General features: G+C 40.0%; 1 protein-coding gene across 1 annotated transcript; it reads right to left on the bottom strand.

The window, feature by feature from the left end:
* Positions 1-75: 75 nt before the first annotated feature.
* On the bottom strand, positions 76-21,444 carry usp8 (ubiquitin specific peptidase 8). The gene is made up of 19 exons (XM_088992333.1): positions 21,313-21,444; positions 19,615-19,780; positions 19,391-19,535; positions 18,272-18,354; positions 18,046-18,187; positions 17,593-17,623; positions 17,288-17,456; positions 16,827-16,989; positions 13,364-13,514; positions 12,590-12,867; positions 11,997-12,473; positions 11,539-11,613; positions 11,125-11,411; positions 9,528-9,749; positions 9,160-9,370; positions 5,780-6,016; positions 4,159-4,301; positions 3,939-4,071; positions 76-2,970 (listed from the first exon to the last, which is right to left on the bottom strand). The coding sequence occupies exons 2-19, from the start codon at positions 19,716-19,718 to the stop codon at positions 2,812-2,814; spliced, it is 3,210 nt and encodes a 1,069-aa protein (XP_088848459.1). The 5' UTR covers positions 19,719-19,780; positions 21,313-21,444; the 3' UTR covers positions 76-2,811.
* Positions 21,445-27,230: the final 5,786 nt, after the last annotated feature.

Genomic DNA, 27,230 nt, shown 5'->3' with positions numbered 1-27,230 from the left:
ATTTTCCCGGATCCCTCAAGCATTACATCTCTACAGGCAAGCACACATCCAAAAATTCAAAGCCATTTTAAGAAATAGTCTTGAGTTGTGTGTAGGTTATTACATTGGTTATACTCAAACATTTAAATCAATGAGACATACAGTCAAGTCTGACACATCCAAGAAAATACAAGTTTAAATCTCATGCTAGGTGACATGACTGTCAGCCTTCACATCTCCGCTCCCTGTTCCATTTTATTCTACTTTATGGCTTGTGTTTGTCACCAAATTTAGAAAGCTAGTGTTCACCAAAGGAATAATGCAAATTCTCATCTTTGGAGTCAAATCAGGTCTGGACGATAGGTATGAATGAAAAAGGTGCATGTTAAATTTCACTCTACAAATTTGACCTTTAAAAAAAATAAAAGAGGAAAAGAAATGCATACAAAATCAGACACTCATCCCAGTACTGCATAATATAAATGGATGTTGTAATGCAGACATTAATATTTAATGACAAATAGCTTTCATACTAATGTTAGCAGGTTGGAAAAGGCCGCATCAATCAGAAGAGATCTCTGAATGTGTACCAATTTAAAGCATTCAACGTTGAATAGTCATGGGTAAGCTATAAGGATGGATAAGCATTCTTTTGATTGCATACAGTGTAAGTGCATTAACAAGCAACCATCAGTTCTCATCCACTGATGTCAGTCTTTCCATCATATTAAAGAGGATCGCCAGCTATCCTGGGAGGCCACGAGTGTATATTTGTATGATTCACAGTTGAGAAATGATCGCAACCTATCTTGTACTGACTGCCACATTGAGTAAACCCATTAGTTTATTGCTGGCAAAGAATGTTAAAAGTTCTGAAGCTACAGGTGTGTCAGAAAAATTCAAAAACTGGTGTCACACAATATTGGAGAATTTTGAGTGTAAACTACATTTTCCCCCACTCATCCACATTTTCACAATGGATCCCTCTATCAGAGTATTGAGCTTGGAGAGGAGGAGGTGGGAGACTCAAAATAAAAAAAAGAAAGAAAAATAAAAATCACATTAAACCAGTTTAAGAAATTCGGGAGGTTACCCGAGTTTGGTTGTTTTCTTGGCAAGGAATTGTCAGATGCTTCAGGCATTGTGGGCAGTCCACAGTTATCACACCCTCGCTATCATTTAAAAGGTCTCTGATGAACCTTAAATACAATTCTGATGCTCTAGGCGGGCTTTGCTGACAAATTTCTTGGTTTCTAGCAGAAGTCACCTTTTTGTGCTTACAAGGACCAGGAATGTTGATAATTCCCATCACCTCATCAAGCAACACATTTAGCAGAAATGTTATTTGAATCATCTTGGAATCATACAAACACTCAAGTTAGGAAAAGGCGTTGGTACACTATTGCGGAAAGTGCAATCGACCAGAAGATAAAGAACTGGCTGTCACACAGAAAAACTTTGCCCCTGAACGAGTTAAAGTTCTAATTGACAATATTTTACTTGTCATTTTAACATATTGACCAAATATTGGATTGATGTTGATTTGATTCTTATTCAATGTGTTATATTAATTTTCAATGTTGAGAAAATACTTTTAATTGTTAAAATAAGCTTGTTCTCCCTGGGCCCGCGTGGGTGTTCTCCGGGTCCTCCGGTTTCCGCCCACATTCCAGGAACATGCATGGCAGGCTGATTGAATACTCTGAATCCCCCCTAGGTGTGAGTGTGAGAGTGAGAGTGACTGTTTGTTTGTCTCGGTGTGTCTTGCTGGCAATCAATTCAGGGTGTCCCCCGCCTGGTGCCCGAAAATGGCTGGGATAGGCTCCAGCACCCCCCGTGACCCTAATGACGATTAAACGGTCTGGAAAATGGATGGATGAAGCTTTTTTTTCTTCAAATTTTCAGCTTTGAATCAGGAAAATGGATGGATGAAGCTTTTTTTTCTTCAAATTTTCAGCTAGTGGTGTGCAGCGGGGTTTTTTTTCACTGAAAGAAATGTGCCTGGGCTTGAAAAAGATTGAAAAACACAGCCCTCCTGTAATGGTGAGACAAGATCTGAAATGTTCAAATTCAATTCAATCATTTTTTTCTTTCCACTACAAAAACTGTCAGGTGTATGTAGACTTTAAATTTATAGTTTGGTTTTGAATCTTGCGTGTCACCAGTCCTGGATCTTTCCTAACAGACCTCTAATTTCCTCTTCCGGTAACCTAAAATGACATTCGGCATCAGTATAATTATAAAGGGTTCACATACTTCTTCTTGTAACTCTATGATAAGGAAGTTGGGGAAGAAAAAAATGCATGGCAGGTCCCCTTTGGCGGTCATGTGAAACATCAGAAAGTCACACCTACTGCAATGCAACGACCTCCTAATGCAACGACCGTGGTGCAATATCCAACAAAAATTGGTCACGCAACATAACTTGAACGTGTTGTAGAATATTTACATTTGGACAAGTGCAACATATGCTTTGTTAAATACGTACAAGCGGTGTAAGTGCCAAACTGATGTTTATACACTCGATTAATGAGTAAGGAGTATCAAAGCAGCTGCCTGCCCTACGACGAAAAAAAAACGCTTGGGTGGTCGCAAGCTGGCATCTCTCATGTCTCTTGAATAGATGATCAGAAATATGGGCAGCCGGCATGTTTTCACAGCTATCTGGGCTTCAAGGGGCTGAAGCATTGCACGGCGTGCCTGTGCTGCACAGTTCTTGAAAGGCATCCTTCAGCGATGAGCTCTAGGGTGGACACATGCTCTCCCCCATCAGGTGGCCACAACTGCCTAGACAACAACCTTCTTCAGTGTTCTTCAGGTCCAGCAGCTCCATCACAGGGTGGAGTAAAACAAAATGTAGGCGGCAGAGGATTTGACAGAGGTGGTGGAGATATCAGAAACCTCATGATCGTCAAACTTGTACCAACGCTGTTTGAAGGCATTCTTACAATAGGCAGTGTAATGGCCGCCGTCCAAACCTCCATAGTGGTTCTAGAAAACAAAAGTAAAGACGCGCGCACACACACACACTTGGATGAGTACAAGCCAGACATTGGGTTTCAACACGATTAATTAACTCAAGATTCTCATATTATTTACTCTGTGGTGAAGCTCCAGAATCTTGGAAAAGCATTGTCCACTTTTCCAGACCAGAAAAAAAAATCTGCCCTGCAAATTTCTTCTTTTGTTTCTTAAGATTTTGTAGCCCACTAATCTTTGTCTGACCAATTCTATTCAAGTGATTTCTTGATTCAACAAATGCGGGGCGATGGTGCAGCCTGTGATATTGAACTCAGCTTTCCCAAAGATGCCGTTTTTAATTTTGTGATTTAACACAGGGAGTCAATTACTTTTTGACATAGGGACAGGAGGTTTGGAATTTTTTGGCGGGGACTTCATAAATTAGATTGGCATGTAGATGCTGCATTTCTTCTCCTTTGAGTAGTCCATGTGATATTATCATCACACAAATAAATTGTTTAAAAATCAGGCATTGTGATTTGTGAATTTTTCTTTTTAGTTGATCTCTCTCGCGGTGGACATGCACCTACGATGAAAATTTCAGACCCCTCCATGACTTCTAAGTGGGAGAAATAGCAAAATAGCAGGGTGTTCAAATACTTGTTTTCTTCACTGTATGTTTTTTTTCAATAAAGTTTCTTACAGTAGAACAGTGGCACTGTTTTTCATATTATAAAACATTTTTGAAAGGTTTTGCTGGTGCTTTTTGTGCGGTTGGGCAATTGAATTGTACTTAAATTTGAAGTGTAATACATTCGGGATGGTTTGTTTTCAATCACTTATTGTGGAACCATTTCTTGATTCCCCCATCGTGGTACTGGGAGAGGTATTTTGGGCATAGTACAAAAATAATCATGCATTGGTATAATCAATTGAACAATTGTATTGATTGATTGTTTGCTTGACATGTTGGAGCTATTAATCCGAGCTCTACTCACAGATACTCCAAAAAGGTTGTATCTCTTCAGGTTCTGCTTGGGTCCAATGACATACTGGGTCAGGTCCAGAGCGTCTAAAGGGAAATCAACAGATGTCTGCAACTTCTGTTTCCATCTACCCTCATAGGAGAAGCTGCAGCAATGAGGAGGAATGCAAAGAAAAACTAAGTCAATGTGGTCTAATCAATGTGGTCAAACCGACAGACGTGTCATGACAGACCGCTTCAGGTGCACCAAGAGAATTGGAGGGACCTTCCAGATCTCCAGTTTCTTGGTGGAATCTCTGTGAGCTTTGCAGTGTCTGCAGAACACCTTGTTGTTATCCGTCAGCCTCTCCTCCTTGGAGAACAGCCTCAGACAATCCTGGGATGCAGAGCAGATTTTTCACGTTTGAGTATGTCAAGCTACACAGGAAGGCTTTAACCTGACATGTGAAAAGCGCATTGGCGCCAAGTTACTTGGAGGTGGCAGAATGTTTCCATTATGATCCGATCTGTTTCAATCACTAAAGTTGAGTGCATGGTCAATCGTTTGACAACAATTAAATGTATTCATTTTAAACCAGTGATTATTTGATAACTGGAGACTCTCCGGGCCATACACATATTTGGCACCCAACAGATAATTCCTAATGCATCACTGAGAATATATATGCGTGCATTCTCCGCTACCAAAATGCAGCATAGGTTGATGCAAGTGAGCAGAATGGAAAGTCCTCCATCATAGAGCAGACAAGCCTAGTTAAGTAAGATCAATGTGGCAAAGTACACATATGGACTTGAATAATTATTTAATTTAGACAAGAATGCTTTTAACCTGACATGTGTTCCGCCTTCGCTCTAGGTACCCAAAAAGAGGGTTACCTATATGTATTTTATATTCGATTAAAAAAACATATATATTTTTTTTAATTATTATTATTATTTTTTTTTTTAAACGAATGCCTTCTCTGTTGCAGGACGTGAAAGGTGAACCTATGGATGATCGCTTGCAGCTATAGTTGCCCCAAAAATGTATTGGAAAAATCAGCAGAAGATATTCTCCCTGGAAACCTATTTTGCGACAAAATCATACCAGAGTGTACAGATTCAGTTTAGAAAGGGTTTCCATTGTTGCAACTTTCCATCAAAATCAACGATTGTTAGTTGGGTTAAGAAGTTCAGAGAGCATGGGACTCTAGTGGACCTATGTTCTAAAGCCACAGGGCGAACTTATTAAGGCAGGAAAAAGAGTGCAAGGACAGAAGAAAACATTGCGGTAGTGAGGGACTCAGTAGGACGCAGCCCTTGAAAAATCAGTGCGTAGATTAGCCAAGAACTCGGAATGACAAGGGAGTCACTGCGGCGTGTTCTTACGTGTGATCTGCACCTATACCCATACAAGATCCAAATAAAGCAAAAACTAACTAACAAACAATTGAAGAACTGAAAACTGCAATCACAGCAAAAATAAGAGCCATCCCGAAAGAGGAGTGTGTAAAAGTGATTGACAACTTTGTCAGACAAGTACAGGTTTGCTTGCAACGAAATGGTGGACATTTGGAACACATCTTGGGGAAGCCATAAATTGACTAAAACATTTACAGAAAGAGCTGAAACTCTGGGCAATGGTCTTTCATAAATTGAATAATGTGTGGTTGTAATTTGAAACAAATAGCTTTTTAATCTAAGCCACAATTCGTCTTTTCATGGATACACATCTTTTTGGGTCACCCTGTACCTGAACCAGCATTAAAACACGCACTCGTTCTGTGCGACGGGATCGAATGTTTACCAGCATGCAATGAGAACAATGAGAGCACATTGGCTGCACCACCGCGGCTTGCCATACATGTTACTGACCTGTAGTGAGCACTTGCTGGTGGATGCCAGAGGTAGCGACAAGTACATGAAGGTCTCAAATGTTCGAGACTTACGGTGGCATGTCTGACACTGGACAGTGGACTTGAACTGGCCCTGGAAAAGTGCCACAATGATGGACTCATTCAGCAGCTTGTGTTTGCCCCAAGCCTGGTCTGCCGCCATCTGATCATCCAGGTGGTCGTTTTCTTCTTCTTTGTAACGTTTTCTGTTATCCGCCTGACAACATAGACGAAAACACAACTGATGTTAAGCCAAGCATTATCCATACGCTGCTCTAACTGAAATTTATATATGCAAAGATCAAAAGCGAAATAGGGATCAATGATAAAACTAACATCGTTGAGGGGCACGCTTGTATTTTACTTCTGTCTATTTAAAGTCAGAGATTCATTCCCATGCAGTCATAACAAATAAGGGAAAACATTAAACGTGGTTCAAAAAGCAATTTACTCCAAGCAGTAGTTTAGTTCTTGTTGATATAAAGTACAGTAGTACACTTTTTTTCCACAGTAAAGGGTCATAAAAAACATAGTTATCTATTGATATCTTACTGTCCCACTTGACAGCAGCCTTACAGGATTGGGTCAGCTGACTGGCTGGACAGAAACAACATGTTTTAAGTGCTTCAGTGGGATGCATAAATGGCTAGAATTGAAGCAGATTTATGTGGGACAGTAGATGTGAGACAATCTCTTTTCGTCAATGGATGCTACAGCTTCGTGTTTGCTTTTAACATCTAGCTTGTAGTAGACGTGCACATTCCACCACGACGTCCCTGATCCACTGCTGAAAAGGATGTTTTGATATCCTCCTCTTTCATCTAGAACTGCTTCATGTCACAAAGCGGGTACAGCAAGTGCCGTCATATTATTTGTTATTTAGTTGTTTTTTTTTGTTTTTTGAATTCAAGATGGCGCCGCGAGAGTGGCTGCCTTTCCAGCAGCTCCTGTATTTTGTTTTTTACTTCTTTCTTTCCTTTACTCTTCCTTTCATAACTTTGCTACCGTGTAACTTCCGGGTATAGTGAACGTTGGCGCGAATGGCTGCCGCTGCTCACCCGCACAAACATAAAAAACAGTTATTATCCTCTGATTCATCGATGGTATTGTTTCATTGCAAATTAGAATCGCGAATCCTCTGTAAAGTGTCCTTGAGAGTTTTGAAAGGCGCTTAAAAATTAAGATGTATTATTATTATAAAAGAAAAATAACATGCATTTGAAAAAGAGGACATGCTAAACTTTGTTTGCTTACAATCATGTCGGCATGATACTGACTTTTAATGCATGTATTGCCTCCGTTCTGCTATGCTGTTGTGCTAACTAAGGCGCAACGTTTTCAATCCTGCCTACTTAAGCTGATGAGTAAAACAAAAGTCTAATCCGGATACACCAATCAGAGATAAAGACAACTGTACCACTTAGTCACACTTTCTGGAGCGGAACTGGCCACCGTGAATGGCAGACATGTCTGAACATCATACAGAAGGATTTGATGAGATGGACAACATATCATGAGGAATGCACATCAACTATTATGTAATTCATCTATCCGACGCAGTCTTTTCAAAGAGACAAGAGGTGTAAAATTTGGTCACGGAAGACTTCATTTCACTTTATGTGAGATATATTTATTTCAATCATTCAGCAGTTATTTCATGTTCATGTGTTGTTAATGGTTAAACCGCACATGTTAAAGTGAATTATAAAATTGAAAAAAAATGAATATGCAAAACCTCTGTCTCATTTTGATTGAACACTTCTCTAGTATGCTAATGTATTTTATTTTTGGTTATGACCAGTGACGTGCAGTCAGGGGAGGCAGGTGAGGCACATGAAAATATCAAATGACAAAATAAATTAAACAGTTATATTTATTTCGGGATTTGTACTTCAACGTTCTTTTCCATTTAACTTCACCATTTTTAGATTTTTTTTCCAAAATCGCTGAATTTTCACATTTACCGTTCAAATACTAAGTAGAGACGAGCGGTGACGCACCAGCCGGCTGAGCCTCACCATGGATTGCGCAATCACTACGCTAACTGCTGGCTTGCTCTGCAGTGAGACCACATTGCTGCCCCTCTGCATATCGCTATTAAAGTGTTCAAAAGCTTTTAGTATATGAACTAAATTTCTATACTGTACTACAGTGTTTATTTTATTTTAATCAAAACTGTGCATAAGTGAGGCACACAGTTCTCCTGCCTCATGACAGGGGGCGCTGGTGATTAGAGATCCTTCTTGCGACTCCTCGGCTGCAGAATAATAGAATTAGTGACAGCAAGCTACAGTAAAAAGTTAGCAAGTTATGTGCAACTATCCAGTCATTTTTTCGTGTTGCTTGGCCTTATTTTTAGAATGGTCGATTACATATCTAAATTGAAAGAATTTTCTGAACTGGACTTTCAATCGAAGCAGGAGATAATAAAGGAAGACCAACACCGGACTGTATAGCTCACAAACGGTGAGGGATGAATGTAAATCTCCTCGACAGCTTCTCAGCGTTTTCGCCAAGAAGGATCTCATTGAAACTATTCTTGAAGCGACAAAGTTGCTTCAGCTCGTGCTCACTGTTCCAGCTACTACAGCATCAGTGGAGCAGTCATTCTCAGCACAAAAGACTGAAAACATACAGTCGGAACAGGACTGATCAAGGATGACTTTCTTCACTAGCAGTGATCTCCGTTGAGACAGAGAGACTTGGAGTTCATTTATAAGTAAAGGTAACACGATAATAACATTTTTTAAATTCTTTTTTCTATGCTACAGTTTGTATACATTATATAAAGAATGCTGCCATTACATTTTAAACAAAACACGTTAACTGTTGCCAATCAAATGGTCAATAAGCTCCTCTGTGGAGCTTATTCACCGTATGTATGTTATTGTTCATATGTTTGTAAATCTGACTGTGATGACGTCAGTGCCTCACCAGCCATGAACCTCACCGCACGTCACTGGTTATGACAGTGATACATGGAGAGCCAAGTATTATGTTAAGTAGCACTTGATATAAAGTTGAATAACCACAATATGTACAGTACATCTGTTGCCCCCACATTTATATACGCATGAAACCGACAAAGCAGATCAGCTGATGCAAGCAATGAAGTCTTGGTCCGACATGCACAGACTTTTTGATGAGCATCAGACTAGACAGATGCTGCGAGAGCGCACACCCACTCACACACAAACACACACAGACAATTTACTTACTCTCTAATTTGCCATCAAAACGAAAACCAGTGAAAAAAAAGAAAGATACATGTATTGTTTTCATAAATGTCAATGAGCATGACAGTATTTTTGCTGAACGGTGTGATCCCTGTGCTTCATCTGTATCACGTGTGCACATTACCTTATTGAGGTCCTCATGAAGGCCGTCCATGAGAAAGAGCAGCAACTCTTGGGAGTCCTGCTGGTCATAGCCAGCAAATTGATCATTGATCTTTCCTATGGTGATCTTGAAGTCTCGTGGACTGATACACCTGTACAGGCCGCCCCACAGCGCCTTCATGATCACACCAAATTCCTCCGCCACTTCTCCTTTATGACCGAGAATGTTGCTCCTGCCCAGAGCACAAGAAGAGGCATTCAGTTTGTCAATCCATAGACCAAAGATGGAGAATGTATTTTTCTCTCTCTCTGGATCTCAAACTCTTCGTTTTAACAAATATATTTCGATGAAGGTCTAAAATGCTGAACAGTAAAAACTGCACCTCATACCGGTTGATATCTTCCAGGTAGTAATTATTGTTGAAGTACTCTGCCATGGCAGGTGTGTTGCACAGACACTGCAGGATAGAATTCATGTAGCACGTGTTGCCAAGGTTACGGAGGCCAGTCAAACTCGCACCCTGGCCTCCAAACGTTGGATTCAAATTGCGGAGTTTGGCTGCTGAAGGTCGTGCAAGCTCCACTTTAGGATACACTTTAACACTGGGAGGTCTGATGAAAGAACAAAAAGGAGGGGGTGGGGAGGTTATCATAAATTCTGAAATTAGAACATTTTATAAAGCATCACAAAAAGTCATGTCATTTTCTTCATTTTGTTTTTAGCTTTCTCTCTGACAGACATGAGTCCATATGCATTTGATAGCTCTCTGTGGTGTTTTCAATCCAGCAAGATGCGAGCACATTGCATGGGGGTATGTGGAAAGAGCCAATAATTTAATTGCCAAGATGACGGGTAAACATTGGGTCATTTCGTAGAGGTGTCAATAAAATGTATGGTATGTATGTGAGCGATACAAATTGTTTCCCTGGGTAGTGTTTCGTCCAAACTTTAAATGGCTAATTCAAGGGGACTCACATAGTGAGTTCCAGCTTTTTATAGTAAATGTTACTGAAACAACAAAGGCCTGTTTGTTATTTAGTTATTTGGTATGTTTCAATTCATTTCAATTTACTTTTATTTGTAAGTATTTTTGTTTAACTTTAGTTGCAAAGAAGTTAATTGCTGACAGTTAAATGTTACAATTGAGAATAAATAAAATCATTTGTGTTTCATTCTACTTTAATTTGAGAAGCGAAATAGCTATCATACTGTTCCAACAATCTACATTATAATGATCAGTTCTGAATAAAATATTAAGGCAACATTAAGGCTTGTTAACACCACCGCTGATGAACACAAACATGTCTAATGCAGGCTTTTGTGGAAAGTTACCTGAAATTCACAAATGCTCAAATCAGATGATGTTCATGAGTGTAGTGAATATGTCCTTCGATCAATTTTTTGCTATAGAGCATCATCATCTTCCCCTTGAATAGGCTTTGTGGACAAGGATGTGCTTTGGAATTTCATTGGTTTGTAGTTAGTGAAGCGCATATCCCGTTTCTAAAAACTTGCCGCGGGTATTTTAAAACATACCACAGATTGGAATGGTGTGATGGCCATAATTCAGACAGTCTTTGAATTGCAGTTGAGAACAGAAAAACCTGTTGTCAAGCAGCAATTTAGCAACACTACTCTAATGTCATAACACAGAGAGTTAGCCTTTAGGGACACCTTTCATTTGAAGCTGAATACCATTTCTGATCCATAATCCCATAATTTTCTTGAATCGTTTATTCAAATAATTTTCAACCCCCCAAAACCCTCCACCCCCAAAAATATAGCTGTATTCAACTGAGTAATGGGTGTTAAATAGCTTTCCACAAGTTATCACTGGGTAAGGTGGATCAACAGTTTTCAGAGCAAAAATCAGACACTCTCCTTTGTGTTTTTTTTTCCATGTAAAATACCAACCAAACATGCATGTAGCCAAATGCCTGGGATTATGTTTTGTTCTGGAGTACCCGTAAACATTGGGTGCCTTACTTAGTTTCTCTGTTGAAGGTGGGTATTGTAGCAGCCACTGAGGCAGAGCTCTTCTTCTGGGCCTCCTCTGTTAGGTCCTGGCTGATGTCTGGAGATGAGTAGGAGCGTTTTAATTTGGACTGTTCCCACTCCTGCTCTTTCTTAACGTTGGAAGGCGGCACTGCTGGTTGGGGCCGTTTCTGCTCCACTGCTGGTGGCTTCGGAACCGTCACCTCAGGCGGGTACAAGTGGACACGGTTGGTTGGGGAATGGTAGTATCGGAAGGTTCCAGTCACTGTGTCAAGGAACTAAGAGAAGGGTGACATTATAAAGGGTAAACCTTTGGACATGAAACAGGTATTGATAAATTTGATACATGTATACATATTTCAAGTTTTGGTCTGTAATAGTGTCATATATTCAAATATGAGATACCTTCATCCAACCAACTGGCAGACCAGGCACACTCCTTCCCATTTCCTCGCTTCGAGCTCTTGTCAGTGGCTCTCTCTGTGAAACATAAACAACAAACATAAAATGACTAAACTTTAAATAGGTGAGAGTAATTCTTGTGGAACATGGTGGATATTTGGGAAAGCGAATAGCCAGCATTAATTCAAAGTTTTATAAATGTAAGATGTGTTCTTTTTTTATGTTAGTCAAGTAATGTGTGTGACTAAGGTTAAAGAGATGACTTGTGAATACAGAAAATGCAAACATTTAATGAAATGTAATCAATTGATTATGGGGGTGGGCGACACAATGTAGTTATCTCTAAATTTAAATTCTACAAAACAACTCTCAACATACCAATTTCAAGGCAACAATTTCATAATCCATTTTCACTTCGAACAACACCAATGGCCTGAGGGGTACTGGTGTCGACGACCTACCTTTACCTCTGTGATGATAAGATTTGGAACGGGCGAGTCAAGAGACATACTCTTTGAAGGTGCTTCAGGGATCTGATCTCTTCCCTTACAGCCACGGTTCTCTTTGTCTTCCTCTACCTCTGCCTTCTGTCTCTCCAGTTTTTTTTTGTCTTGATATCCTTTGTCCTCTTCATCCTTCTTTTTCTTATCAGTCTGATCATTTACTTGCCTCTCTTTAAGCTCCTTCCTCTGCCTGTCCTCTTCTAGCAAACGCTCTTGAATGCGTTTCTCCTTTTCTTGTTTGGCTTTCTCCATGGACGCCACTGCCTCCGAGTGTATCTGACTTTGTTCTTCTTCGGACAAAGTAGTGGTGAAGGCTGGTTTGGCTGAGCGGTCAGGGACATATTGAGTGTTCTTGCTAGATTCTTGTTCTGGTCCATTTAGGCTTCCTTTAGGTTCGTCTGAGAGGCGGGAGGGTGGCTTCTTGGTGCGGTCAAACTGCGACAGGACAGTACAAAGGGAAAAATGATAGAATGAGTGTAGAAGGTAAGACAAGCAAGTTCTGTTGCACTTTCTCAATACTTCAAGCTGATGAGCCTAAAGTTGAGCGATACCTGTGGGAGGGCCTTGGATGAGGAAGAATGGTGGTTGGATGTGTCACTCGCTGGTCCTTTCTTACTCACTTGCAGCTTTGAGAAAAGAGCATCAACAGTGTCTGTCATTCTCTTTGTGCTTACAGGTGGTGTGGTTGGCCGGAGCTCAGTTGGAGTAACTCCATTCGTGACTGGGAGTGGGGGAGCAGAGGGTTCTATCGACTCGGGTCGAATCTCGGACTCTGGCTGAGGTGGTGCTGAAGGTTTTATTTCCTTGAGGGACGGGTAACTTAAGTTTACTGTTGAAAAATAAAAAATAATACAGTGTACACCTTTGAATCAAATTCCATGAACACACATTTACGACAAAATTTTAAACTTGACTCAGCCATTTTATTAGGTACAACCAAAACATATTCAACATTATTAGCTCAGTAAATGCATCATTTTTTAAATAGTTATAACAATCAATCTTAACAGAATGTTATGGTCAATAAGTATACATTCTCTATGTAATTTTCAAGTGTAGAATTAAAATACGAATTTCCATTCATAAGTAATATTTTCAATGGCATTCTGGAGTAGAAAAAATGTAGTATTTTTTTAGAAAAGATCAAGTTGTGCAAAAATAACTAAAGTGGTGAACAGTTTGACATGTGCAATAATCTTTAGAGAAGGTCAAATTTAATTCACCTGTATTGGTCATTTTAGGGTGATCCAGAAATTTCAAACAAAAGCCCCTCACCCCCAAAAAGCCCCTTTTGCACATAGTGTAATGTAAGTGATGATACTCACACTGAGACACAGAGGCCTTCCCACTGTAGATGTTCTGCCGAGGGGAGCGAACTTTAGCATTGGTTGTGTACATTGGGTAAAATAGCAACCAGCTCTCATAGCCCCCCTCCAGGACCAGTGGCTCACTTTGCAAGATGGTCATAGTGTCCCACTGTGGAGAATCCAAATTATGCATGGGTAAATTAGTATATACAGTGCCTTACAAAAGTATTCGGCCCCCCTTGAATCTTGAAACCTTTCACCACATTTCAGGCTTCAAACATAAAGATATGAAATGTAATTTTTTTCAAGAATCAACAAGTGGGACACAATCGTGAAGTGGAACAACATTTATTGGATAATTGAAACTTTTTTAACAAATAAAAAACTGAAAAGTGGGGCGTGCAATATAATTCGGCCTCTTTACTTTCTGTGCAACAAACTCATTCCAGAAGTTCAGTGAGGCTCTTTCAATGATCCAATGTTGTCCTAACTGACTGATGATGATAAATAGAACACACCTGTGTGTAACCAAGTCTCCATATAAATGTACCCGCTCTGTGACAGTCTCAGGGTGCTGTATGAAGTGCAGAGAGCATCATGAAAACCAAGGAACACACCAGGCAGGTCCTAGATACTGTTGTGGAGAAGTTTAAAGCCGGATTTGGATACTAAAAGATCTCAAGGAGCACTGTGTAAGCCATCATATTAAAATGGAAGGAGATTCAGACCACAGCAAATGCTTCCAAACTTTCTTCTCAAACAAGGAGAAAACTGATCAGAGATGCAGCCAAGAGGCCCTTGATCACTCTAGATCAGGGGTGCTCACACTTTTTCAGCATACGAGCTACTTATAAAAACTACCAAGTCAAAATGATCTACCCACGACAAAAATGCAAAACTATTATTTTCAAATGTTTTAAGGATTCTTTGTATGTACAATGTATGTTGATGAACCTTGCATAACTGAATAAGCCAATATTGCACAACACACATAATAACTACACATACATACCATAATAAATAACTATTAAATTTTTTTTGTAATTACCTGAGTTTACTTTGATGACTTGCACTGAATTGAATCAGCCAGGGATGCATAGTCCGTGCAGTAGCTGCTGACAGCCAGCCTCAAGCACATTTCCAAATGTTCATCATTCATGGTGGAACGGTATTTGGACTTAATGATCTTCATGTAGGAAAAGGCTGACTCACATAAATAAGTGGAGCCGAATAATGCAGTCAAGGAGGTAGCACATTTCCTCATGTTGGGGTACTTTTCCTGTGTAAGTTACAGAACTGTCCATGAGCCCTGGACTTCAGCAGTGAGAAACCTCACAATCTCCTATGTCTTTCCACATTTGCTGGGTTAAATCCTCAGCCATGGCTTCACAGCGCCGTGTAACTGTATGTCTTGACAGCTGCAGAGCTTTGATTGAAGATAATATCTCTGCCTTATTTTTAAAATCTCTGAACAAGGAGTCAGCTGCTTCAATGAATGCTTCTTTTACCATCTCTCCGTCTTGGAAGGACTTATTGTTTTTTAACGATGGCGTGACTCACCCGGAACGATGCTTCGGTGGCACTTTTGAAGTGTGTTGAGTGAAAAATGACTGCTGTCCGGACAGCTGGGATTTTAGTTCGTCCACCGTTCTCTTTCTCAGCTGCCTTTTCGGCGGGAAGTCAATGTCGTATTTTCCATGAATAGTCCGAAAATGCCGCTCCACATTTTCCCATTCCGTATGAAAGTAATATGTTTTGCCCCCTTACTTGATCCAGGTTTCTCACTCATTTTGATCACCATATGTTTTAGCAAAGGTTTAAAATCTGAGGTAATTTGCTGACTAGCTTGTACATTTTGCTGCGTTTAGCGCCGTTGTTTACGCATGCACGGCGACCTAAAGGTCAAAATTCAGTTGTGTGTCAAGTGACGGGACGTTTGATAGGCTGACAAATGTTTTTTTTTAATGTCACGCTGCGATCGACCAGTACTACCTCCGCAATCGACCGGTAGATCGCGATCGACGTAATGAGCACCCCTGCTCTAGATGAACTGCAGAGATCTACAGCTGAGGTGGGAGAGTCTGTCCACAGGACAACAATCAGTTGTACACTGCACAAATCCGGCCTTTATGGAAGAGTGGCAAGAAGAAAGCCATTTCTCAAAAATATCCTTAAAAAGTCTCATTAAAAGTTTGCCAAAAGTCATCTGGGAGACACACCAGACATGTGGAAGAAAGTGCACTGGTCAGATGAAAACAAAATTGAACTGTCAAAATTCAGTTGTGTGTCAAGTGACGGGACGTTTGATAGGCTGACAAATGTTTTTTTTTAATGTCACGCTGCGATCGACCAGTACTACCTCCGCGATCGACCGGTAGATCGCGATCGACGTAATGAGCACCCCTGCTCTAGATGAACTGCAGAGATCTACAGCTGAGGTGGGAGAGTCTGTCCACAGGACAACAATCAGTTGTACACTGCACAAATCCGGCCTTTATGGAAGAGTGGCAAGAAGAAAGCCATTTCTCAAAAATATCCTTAAAAAGTCTCATTAAAAGTTTGCCAAAAGTCATCTGGGAGACACACCAGACATTTTTGGCCACAATGCGATATGTTTAGCGTAAAAGCAACACAGCTCATCACCCTGAACACACCATCCCCACTGTCAAACATGGTGGTGGCAGGATCATGGTATGGGCCTGCTTTTCTTCAGCAGGGATGGGGAAGATGGTTAAAATTGACGGAAAGATGGATGGAGCCAAATACAGGAGCATTCTGGAAGAAAACCTGTTGGTATCTGCACAAGACCTAAGACTGGGACGGAGATTTATCTCCCAACAGGACAATGATCCAAAACATAAAGCCAAATCTACAATGGAATGGTTCAAAAATAAACGTATCCAGGCGTTAGAATGGCCAAGTCAAAGTCCAGACCTGAATCCAATTGAGAATCTGTGGAAAGAGCTGAAGACTGCTGTTCACAAACACTCTCCATCCAACCTCACAGAGCTCGAGCTGTTTTGCAAGGAAGAATGAGCAAGAAGGTCAGTCTCTCGATGTGCAAAACTGATAGAAAAACACCCCAAGCGACTTGCAGCTGTAATTGGAGCAAAAGGTGGCGCTACAAAGTATAAACGCAATAGCGCCGAATAATATTGCACGCCCCACTTTCCAGTTTTTTTTTTGTTAAAAAAAGTTTGAATTGTCCAATAAATGTTGTTCCATTTCACGATTGTGTCCCACTTGCTGCTTCTTGACAAAAAAATTAAGATTGTATATATTTATGTTTGAAGCCTGAAATGTTGTGGTGAAAGGTTGCAAGAGTCAAGGGGGCCGAATACTTTTGCAAGGCACTGTACAAGTACAAATCATCAGTTCAATATCTATTTTTTAAGTTTTTTTTCTTAAAATGATTTACGTTAACCAGAATCCCTGGTCACATTGTATATTACTTTACATTCAAAGTCTTGAACATAATTACCTTGTAGAGAGCATCTTTGAGGCTCTGCAACGTCATGCCCACGGTAAGATCAGTCACAGAGTTAAACCAGTCCAAAAGGACTAAATAGTCCACGGATCCCCTTCTTTTCCACTGCTCTTTTGACTCCTCAGGGAGATTTTCTTCAATTTGATTCACAGTGATTCTAAAATAAAGTTAAAACAGAAGAACACAAGAAAAATCGCTGTTGAAAACATAAGGCAGATTTTGAAGTGGAAAAAAAATGTCATGTCACATTGTTTCTGTTGGATATAGGAAACCCAACTGCAGAAGGGGCAGGGACCAACTCCTGCTATGAATAGTCAAATTCTAAAAATAATTGATGCCGCCCTTAAAAGATGAAATCAATTCAAAAGTTTTCTTGACAATATTAGATTCTATGTGGCGTCACTAGTTTAGACATGGCTTCCACTACAATTAGGTGTATTCCCCTAGTATCATACCCTGGACGGATGGCGTCTTCGGGTACGCTGATGCAGGTCTGAGATGGGATCTGAATGTGAGACTCAACAAAATCTCTCTGGCTTCGAGCATCCATGACAATTGTGGTAATCATTTGGTCCTTCATCATGTGGAAAAGTTTCTCAGCTGTAATTCCACCCACCACCGCAGCTGCAATCAGGTATTATCAAGTTATTTAAGTGACGCAGCATCAAGAATGCAGACAACCCAGAATTTCTCCATGCCATAGGATAGACCATGCCTACTGTATCTCAAATTTCATGAAGCATTTTTATCCCCAGCTTACTTTTTGAAGATGTATTCGTCTCTCCTTTTACCTGACAAAGTCAAAAATAAATACATGTTAGGTGTCTACTGCATTTTGAGTGAGACTGCTCATTCACTATTAGATGCAACCTTAAAACTCAAAATGAATTTGATAACAATGGTATATTGGATGAAATTGGATTTAGTAAAGCATCCAACCAATCATTCACAATTTAGAGAGCAGATTAAAATCAAAATTAGTAGTGACCATACCACTGAGCCACATAGTACTCAGTGATGTTGGGCTTTTTTACCCACTACTAACTACACAAACACAGTATTGTAGACAAGACTGGCATTGTGTTCGCACTTACAATGTACACTTGAAATCAGATGTCAACTGTTCTTACTGACATTATTCCAGACAAGAAGAGTTCTATCTACAAATCAAATTTAAACTTCTGTCTCATAAAACTGTCGAGAAGCGTTGTACCTTATGGCTGTCATTGGTTGCCGTTGAGGATTTGAGAGAGCTTTGACTGTCATCTTTTTCTGTCTCCATTTCCTGAGCCCTTTTCTTCTCTTCTTGTCTGTCCTTCTCTTCCAGATTTTTCCTTACTTCAACTTCCTCATACCTTTCAAGATGTTCAGTTTAAATAAGGTACTGGTTTCACTTTTTTTTATATATTACAACTTAACATTCCAACAAACTTTCTGACCTGAGTTTGAGGCTTTCAGCAAGCGTCTCAGCTTCATCAATGGCTTTCTTAACATTGTTTGGCCCGAACATAGTCAGGTACTCCTGCAGACATTGGAGTAAAGAACAACTCATAATAAATGTGTTTTACATTTCTTTCTCCAATTAATAGTTATTATACACTGCGACCAAAAAAAATCCGGATATTTGGCTCTTAGGTAAAATTATGGAAAATGGAAAAAAAATCATGCTTTAGTGATATCATACTATGAATGTAGGACATTTAAGCAGATGGGGTCACTGATGATTTTCTCATCTCAAACAATTCATCGAAACAAAAGCTTTTGTGTACACACAAAAAATAAAAATCAATGTCTGTAACTCATCATGTGCTTCAAATACAGCTTGACAACAATGTCTCATGGTGTTCACAAGTCAACCTATTATCTGCTGCGGCATGGTATCCTATCCCCAATACTGGCTGATGGATAGTGTGCTCCTTGTCATGTCTAACATTGTGGGCAGCCATCATTTCTGGTCAATGTGAATTGACTTTCATCGGAGAACGGCACTAATTTCCCTCGTAAATGCGCCCTGGCCGATCCAAGACCTGTTCCTGGTGATATCGTCAGGTACGCCTGCAGAAGCTCTGGCATGCACACCATGCTAACGTGAATAGTTTCAATTGGTCTGACATGACACTTGGATACCTCTCATATCGCTTAAACATGGTTGGAGTTGAGTGACATGCATCATTTGGTTTCTCTGAATATTGTAAACAACATTGCGGTCCTCAGCATGCGATGTGGCCAATGGACATCCACTCCTACAACTTTCTGTGACTCCTCCAGTCTCACGCTATCCCTGTAGGAACCTGCTGGTAACACTCTGTTACACTATGATCTCAGTTGCCACTTGAATCTGGAAACATCCTGTTTGACGCATCACAAGGTACTGTTGATTTATTGAATGAATGCAAGATGACACCTACATTAGGTTAACCTGTAAATGTTAGAATGCATTTTAGGAGTGACCTGAAATTTCACCGGAAAGCCAAATATCCCTAATCTTTTGTGTGTTTATTCATCACATTTCTTAAAAACAGAATAGCAGGGTGGAGGGGGCTGGGGGTCCACCATACCGACTGCTGCTTGAAGTCTGGTCTTGCCTTGACAATTTTATACACTGTTAGATACTTCATGTACAGCACATAGGCTCTCTCCTCATCTCTGTCCAGACGACACTCCTCTGCCGCCTGGAAGATTTTGCAGGCACTCTGGACAAAGCTGCATCAAAGTAAAATTGTGTTTTAATATTGTCAATTTGTTAAGCGATACCAGATGCACACAAGTCATTAACACATACTTTTTTGTGCTTATTTTGTCGGGCTTGACTTCAGTTTTTTTATTGAGGTCACCGAGAGATGTGCACAAGTAGAGGTCCTTGGCACCGGTGGACACCACAGGCATCTTGGCGGCTGAGTTCACTCAGACCTCACGGTTAATCAGTGCACTTCACACTCCAACCATACCTGAGGAAAACAAAACAGCTCATAAATATTCAATATATCACTAGTGGGGGAAGCACAGGCTGGTTTTAACTGTACTTAAATAGATTTTTTAAGGTCTTTGTACTTGCAATTAGATTTTTGACTATTTCTTGCTTTTGCAGTCCATATGACTGATCAAGTTTTGTTTATGTAGACTGTGAAATGAGAGGGACTAAAAAATTCTGGATTTCCTGAATGCCAATGTGAAGGTAGCATGACTCTTCTCTCCCTCCTTTGGGAATATGACCATCGGTTGACACACCAGTGGAGACTACCAACAGTCCACTGGTGGAACAACATGTGGTCAAGACAGATTGTGACATTCTGGTCTGTCAGAGGAGATACAACAAAGGTTTTTACAATGGGCTTTTTTATTTTAAAGGAATCCCTCTTTATTATTGTTTTTTTATCATTGTATTATGTATAATACACTGGATTCAGTCATGTTATTGTTGTGGGAGTACTGTACTCTAAAAAGCTCAAAATCAGTCAGTCGTTAATTGCATTTATTTTAAACATTAGCCGGGTCAATTCTATATATTTTTTTTAGTTTTCTGTCATGTAATCAATATTGGTTGTGTTTGCTGCGCTAGAAATTGAACTCTGTTAAAACACTCACGCACTGGACAAGAACATGGCAACCTCCAATTTGGTGGTGTGTGACATGAAGAGAAACGTATGGACAAGACCTTTCATATTTTCAATAAATAATAAACACAAAGTATATATCCATGATAGTGGTTTTGACATTCACACCAACGAGGATAAGGTCGAAGTACTGGAAGTTATCACATGTAGGTGCACACTGTACTGTATTACTATTAGGCTACCGACATGTTACTAATGAGAAAAAAAAACTATAGGAGTTCGCCTCTGGAGAAATCTAGTCAATATCTAACGTTTTAGTGGTACATGTAGTACTAATAGCGAACACCTTTGCCTCAGTAGTAACATGTAATTGTCCAACATGGATACAAAAGGTGTCCAACTATCTCATAGTCGGGGAAGTTGTTGTGGGGGAAGAAACTTGGTCCTCGAGTGCACTGAATTGTCCTCTTATCGTACGAGTACATGGACATTGGGTTGTAATATTTAATAGATGCCATATGAAACGTATTTTAACTATGTTTCGTTGTGGTCGGACTTGACGCAACAAATAAATGGGGGGTAACACAGGGTCGACTCTGTATCCTTATGTGAACGAAGCAAAAACGAAATTCGCGTTAAAGCCGTTGTTTCATAGTTACGCGAAAAAGAACAGGTTTGCGGCGTGAAACGACGACCGGGTTTTACTTTCAACCCTTCAAAGTTAGCCAACCAGCTAGCTATAGCTACGTTGTTTATCCAGCTAAACTGTCAGCTCGCGCAGTTAGAAGATAGCAGCTAATGTCAGCTACTTAAGACTCGACACCACATAAGTAACCGCACAGAAGCATGATTCGCGAGAACGTCTAATTCCGAGGAAACCACGTATAATCACAGTGACTATTCATTGTTTTAAGGAAACACTGTACCTCTTTTGGTGCTTTCTCTCGCAAGGTCTACTTTTTTGACAGCTGATTCCTGAGTCCTTGTTTGTCTTCTTCGTCAGTGACGATTGGTGGGCGGGGCCACTTTTCAAGCTTTACTGCCACCTAAAGGAGATATTGTTCCCTCCGCACACGTTTTGAAATATACGGAGCCCCTAAGGGGACATCGAAGAAAAAAAAAAACTTTGCGAGATCTCGCAAAACTTTGCGTTCCCTCGCAAAACTTTGCGTTCCCTCGCAATACTTTGCGTTCCCTCGCAATACTTTTGCAAGATCTCGCATTCTTTGCGAGATCTCGCAAAGAATGCGAGATCTCGCAATCTTTTTTTAAAAAAATACGCGTACATGTACTTCCGGTTCATCGTCAGTGTAACCGAAAACAACAAACACGGAGCCTTTTCACCCTTTCGTTCCTTTAATCCAGTTTTACTTTAAAATTGGCTTGAAATACAAAGATATAAAATCCGTTCTTGAGATTAAACACGGCTTACTAATAAGTGAAAGACATTTGAAGCGAGTGGTGAACAAAAGTGGACTATTTCGCCGAAAAACGTTCGATGACTTGGGCGTCTTGGTTGACTTTATTCACAACCAGTTGCAGAATTCCGGACAACTACACGGTTACAGGTGGATGTACAGTAAGTGCAGAGAACATGGGCTTCTTGTCAGGAAAGAGGATGTTCGTCTGGTCCTGAAAGAGTTGGATCCGAGAGGAGTGTCTTTAAGGCAAGCAAGACGTCTGAGACGACGAAACTACTTCTCGAAAGGGCCGAATTTTATTTGGCATATGGATTCATATGACAAACTGAAACCGTTTGGAATTTGCATCAATGGGGCTATTGATGGCTTTTCAAGGAAAATAATGTGGCTCAATGCCTACACAACAAGTAGTGACCCGAAGTTAATTGGAGGTTACTACATTGAAGTTGTGCACCGTTTGGGAGGTTGTCCTCGAATCGTTCGAGCTGATTTGGGGACTGAAAATGGTCATGTTAAAGGCTTCCAGCGTTTCCTGGTGCCCATACCGCCAGGCAGCACCCTTGACAGTTACTTGGATGGAGCCAGCACCGCCAATCAAAGAATTGAATATTGGTGGGGGTTTCTTCGCAGCCAATGCATGGAATTCTGGTTATCACTCTTCAAAGACCTCAGAGACAATGGCTTCTTTGATGGTGGATTTCTGGACAAAAGCATCCTGCAATTTTGTTGCATGGGACTTATTCAGGTGAGTTCATATATTCTGTAGCTCCATTTATGAAATATGTATTTTTGTATTTGAGAGGGTGTTGATGGGACACAAAAGAAGGTAAATAATCGGATAGTGGAAAGAAGATAGTGGTCTGTGTGTGTGGGGACATAGTGTGAAGGTGAAATGATCAAGGAAAAGATGAAGGAAAAGTGGGGATGGGCAGAGTAGTAAACATGAGTGACGAGTTTAAGGTTGAAAGGAGGGAGCAGGGAGAGAAAAGCAGTCTAATTCTATAATTTCTTGCTCATAAGAGCTGCTATGACTGTGCAACTCTTCCTAAATCTGTCTGTATATCACACCAAATCCAGCAGGCATTTAAACAACTTCTTCCCTCAAGCAATTAACTCTCTAAAAAGTAACCCCAATAGAACTGTATAGTGCCTCCATTTTTTGATGAGACTAGTGCAGCTACAGGAGACAATTTCCTTGTGTGTACTACATACTTGGCAAAAAAAGATGATTCTGATTCTGATATTATTGTCAACAGGATGAGTTGGATGATACTGCCCGTGTTTGGAACAGCCATCTCATCAGGCCCTCAAAGAACATAAATGTCCCCAGTGGTCGGCCCAACGTGATGTATTCTTTACCTGAACTTTATGGCACAAGGGACTTCCTCTCCACAGTTGACAATGAACAAGTTCAACTATGCAAAAGCCAGTGTGTCTTCCGTTTAACTATGCCTTGTGATCCGGATGTATTTGTATTGTGTGCTTCCTTAATGGCCCAGTCTGGTCTGATGCCACCAAAAGAGCCGTATCAGGCTGTGAACTTGTACTTGCACCTCAGAGAGGCCCTTACTGCAATTCTAAATTAGAAGCATGATGTTTTCAGGGGTCAGAGACATTAACCTTTGGTGAAAGCATTTTTGTTTCCGTATACCAGTCATACTGGAATTATATTACATTAAAATTTAAACATGAATTACTCAAAGCAATAACCATATATTTTTTTGGTGTGTGTTTGGGTGAAACCATTTTATGGCTCCTCAACTGGTTCGAAGTAACATTTAATGAAGGCTGAATCCGACGACCATTGCCATTTCTTCAACCCTTTGTTCATCATTTCTTTTATCACTTCACTTTAAATGGATTATTGGGATACATTTGAGGACGAATAATATATAGCAATCACAATTTAAATAATTTTTTGTCTGCTGTTTTTGTTACTGGATAAGGAAAGCATATTTGATCAATATGAAATGTTCATTTGTCAAATCATTCTGGGTGTCAATAAATATGCTGTCTTGGTTGCTGATTTTAACCACAAATCCTTAACCAATGTGGATCTGAATAGTATTCCTGCACCCCAGTACACAATCACTTGGCTGTAAATGATAACATAATTGTCACTCTTCAATTTCGTCAGCAGGTGGTGTCTTGTGTTTAAAAAAAACATGAATTATTTGGAACAAATTTTATTAACATTGACAAATTGGTATGAACAGCAATCACAAACATATAAATGGAATACAATATCAAGTACAAAAAGAATTGCTTTTGTTTGAACAGTGCAAATATTTGCAACATTACATGACATATCAACTTCAAACCTTTAGGTCAAACTGAAAGTGGCACCATATCCGAAACCATTAGGAGAATAAGTGATATGGAAAATGGAATGAATGAATAATAACCATGAAATCAATTGTAGACACAAATGGAAAATACAACTGTAGACTGCCCTACGCAAGGTTGACCATGACAGATGTTTTACATCTCAAAGTACAAATAATGAAATGCTCCTAAACTGATGTGTGTGTAGACATAAGAGAGTCAATCAATCAATTGCGCACTTTCTCCCACCATGTTGGTGACAGATGAATGAGCTTCACTGCATTCATCCAAATGAGATGTTGGAGTATTTTCTTTTGTGCCAATGTAAAATCTTAACAGTTTCAATTTGTTTTTTTCATAGAGTCTGCCAATTGTTTCATCTAAAGCAATGTGGTTTCTTTTGAAATCACAGACCTCAAAAGTAAAGTCTTCAACAGGTCCTTTGGTTTAGCTTCCATCTGGGAAAAATAGCCCTTTTCCCAGCTCCAAAATTTGAGCGACAGTTGCTGTTTTTTTCCAGGATGGCATACCTTGTTCCTCCACCTTTGCTTGTCCTCACTTGATGGTAATCGTTGCCATAAATCTTCCTTTGAGTCTTTTCTGCAGAAACATTGTTATGTCTTGCCATCCCATCAACATGGTTTTGGAGTACTCCCGAAGTCTCAGCCAGTACACCTTTTTTCCTTGATCTTATTTTGCCTCTTAATTTTTGGAGGAGCAGTTCATTATCACCACTGGACATTTTCTGATGACAAAAGCAAAGGACAGCTATTCGATCACCATAAGAAGTGATATATTTGCCCATTTGCTCTTCGGTCATCATAGCAATTACTGCCATGTCAACCTGCAAAGATAAATTGTGAGAATAAATACTTGACATGTTTATTTAATTATCAATAACTTTTAATACATTTAACATATTCACATGAGTGATGGGACACTACAGTCATCATTATTTGTATTCAGTATTACACGAGAATAGTACATTAGGTAGCGGCAGCCCAATTACTAACTGTAATATCGATTTTAAATTGTGTTAATAACCTCATTATTAAAATAGAATTAACAGTACAGGTAGAGTAGATAGAAATGTTAGCTTCACTTTCACTTTATTGACCTACTACCAATACTACTTCGAAAAAAAATGTCCATGTTTCTCTTGTTTTGCTTATTACATCAGACTTTGTAGCTGTATGCCCACCTTGTCGCTTTTCATACGTGCAATGTCCACGTGAGGGACGTTTCTTGACTGCAAGAAGTGTTCCAAGTCTTCCTCCATGATGCGCCGAGTTGTTGCCTTCTCTCAATAAGCAGCGCGCGCGACCGTCTACCTGAGCCAAGCTGACCCGGAAGTACAGGAACGCACATTTTTTTAAAAAAGATTGCGAGATCTCGCAATCTTTGCGAGAGAATGCAAAGTATTGCGAGGGAACGCAAAGTTTTGCGAGGGAACGCAAAGTTATTTTTTTTTCTTCGATGTCCCCTTAGGGGCTCCGTAGAAATACGTATTTCAACAGACTTGAACTTCTTTTCCTTTCGCCTTTCCCTTCACGGGTCGCCTCAGCGAATCAGTATCCGCCTCCTTCAGAGGTTTGATTCGCGTGTTTGTTTTGCTTTTACGTCGGATGCCCTTCCTGACACAACCATCTGTATTTATCCGGGCATGGGATCGGGACAATGAGACACTGGCTTGTGTCACCTTGTGGCTGCAGAACAGCTATAAACTTAAACAGACTTGAATATACTGTATGAAAATGCAATTCTGTCAATATTTCTGTCGTCACACTTGTGCCGTTGAGAAATTGCAGTCTATTGAGGTAACGAATATGGTTCAAATTGTGTTCTCAATTTACGATTTTTTTTTCAGCTGAGTGCCTCAAAATCAGCACATTTTTGCTGCAATGGGAAAAAAGACAAAAAGACTTGAAACCTTAAGTGTCTTGGGTCTCATTTTGAAAATATATATTTTTTTGTATCTCTAGATCTATTTGGAAATATTTTTCCTGCAGCAAATTGGGAATTTCGGGTGGCCTGGAAGTAGAGTGATTAGCACACCGATTTCACAGTGCAGAGGTCATGAGTTCAAATCCCGCTCCGGCCTCCATGTGTGAAATTTGCATGTTCTCCCGCATGGGTTTCCTCCGGTTTCCTCCCACATTCCAAAAACAAGCACGGCAGGCTGATTGTCTCTGTGTGCCCTGATATTTATTGGCTGGCAACCAATTCAGGGTGTCCCCCACCTCATGCCCAAAGATGGCTGGGATAGGCTCCAGTTTCCCCTGCGACCTTCGTGAGGATTAAGCGGTCCGGAAGATGAATGAAATAAGGAAAACAAAAATTGAGAAGAATCGTTGTCACTTTTGTTGTCTAGAATGCACCTCTTGTGATTCAATTTTCTGGCTCAAAATAAGATCAGATGACCTTGATTCGTCTCACTCAGTTATGAAAGGAAGAGATATATGGATATAAGGAAAAGAAGACCATATTTTGTTGACACATTATGAAAGCAGTTTCTCCCTGTCCTTGCACTTTAATAATAATAATAATAATAATAATAATAATAATAATCCCTGTTATTTACATTAAAACATTCAAAATCCAAGAATACCCGGGGCTCTTGCTTAGCAGTACAAAGATAACCAACCCGTGATTTACCACAATGACATTACAGGGATACCTCATTAGGATACATTTCATTCAAATTCTCTTGACTTCAGCGTCTAACAGTCTTTCTGATGTTTTCTTTGTATGACAGCCAGTCGAATAAAAACAGAAATTTGAGTTTTTTCATAATGTAAAAAAAAATCCGCTTTTAGAAAGCATTTTCACTTTGAAGTCACAAGGGGGCACATGGAGTCCAGATTGGACAATTGCGTAAATGAGAGCTTTCATCAGGCTTTCAGACATGAGGGCTCAAGTGGAGGACAATGGTTGCATTGTACTCAGTTCCAACATATTGTAGGCCGAAAACTTAATATAATTTGTGTCACTCACAAGAGACATTCACAGAAATCCAACCATCGAGGAGATTAAAAATCGGCAACATATGTATCGATAAGATTTACTGTAATATACTCCAGCCATCCGTTTTCTGGTTC

Source organism: Hippocampus bargibanti, linkage group LG03 (genome assembly GCF_051943395.1).
Source record: "Hippocampus bargibanti isolate YZ-2025 linkage group LG03, ASM5194339v1, whole genome shotgun sequence".
Lineage (NCBI taxonomy): Eukaryota > Metazoa > Chordata > Actinopteri > Syngnathiformes > Syngnathidae > Hippocampus > Hippocampus bargibanti.
Note: the sequence above shows the minus strand (reverse complement) of the source record. Positions and strands in the feature narration are given on the sequence as shown.

Bases quoted from the DNA above. Each gene is read 5' to 3' on its own strand.
- usp8 (XM_088992333.1), bottom strand. From the start codon at position 19,718: ATGCCTGTGGTGTCCACCGGTGCCAAGGACCTCTACTTGTGCACATCT. The intron at 12,868-13,363 runs GTGAGTATCATC...ATTTTTCAACAG, and splicing joins GAAGGCCTCTGTGTCTCAGT to TAAACTTAAGTTACCCGTCC. The intron at 12,474-12,589 runs GTATCGCTCAAC...GTCCTGTCGCAG, and splicing joins CATCCAAGGCCCTCCCACAG to TTTGACCGCACCAAGAAGCC.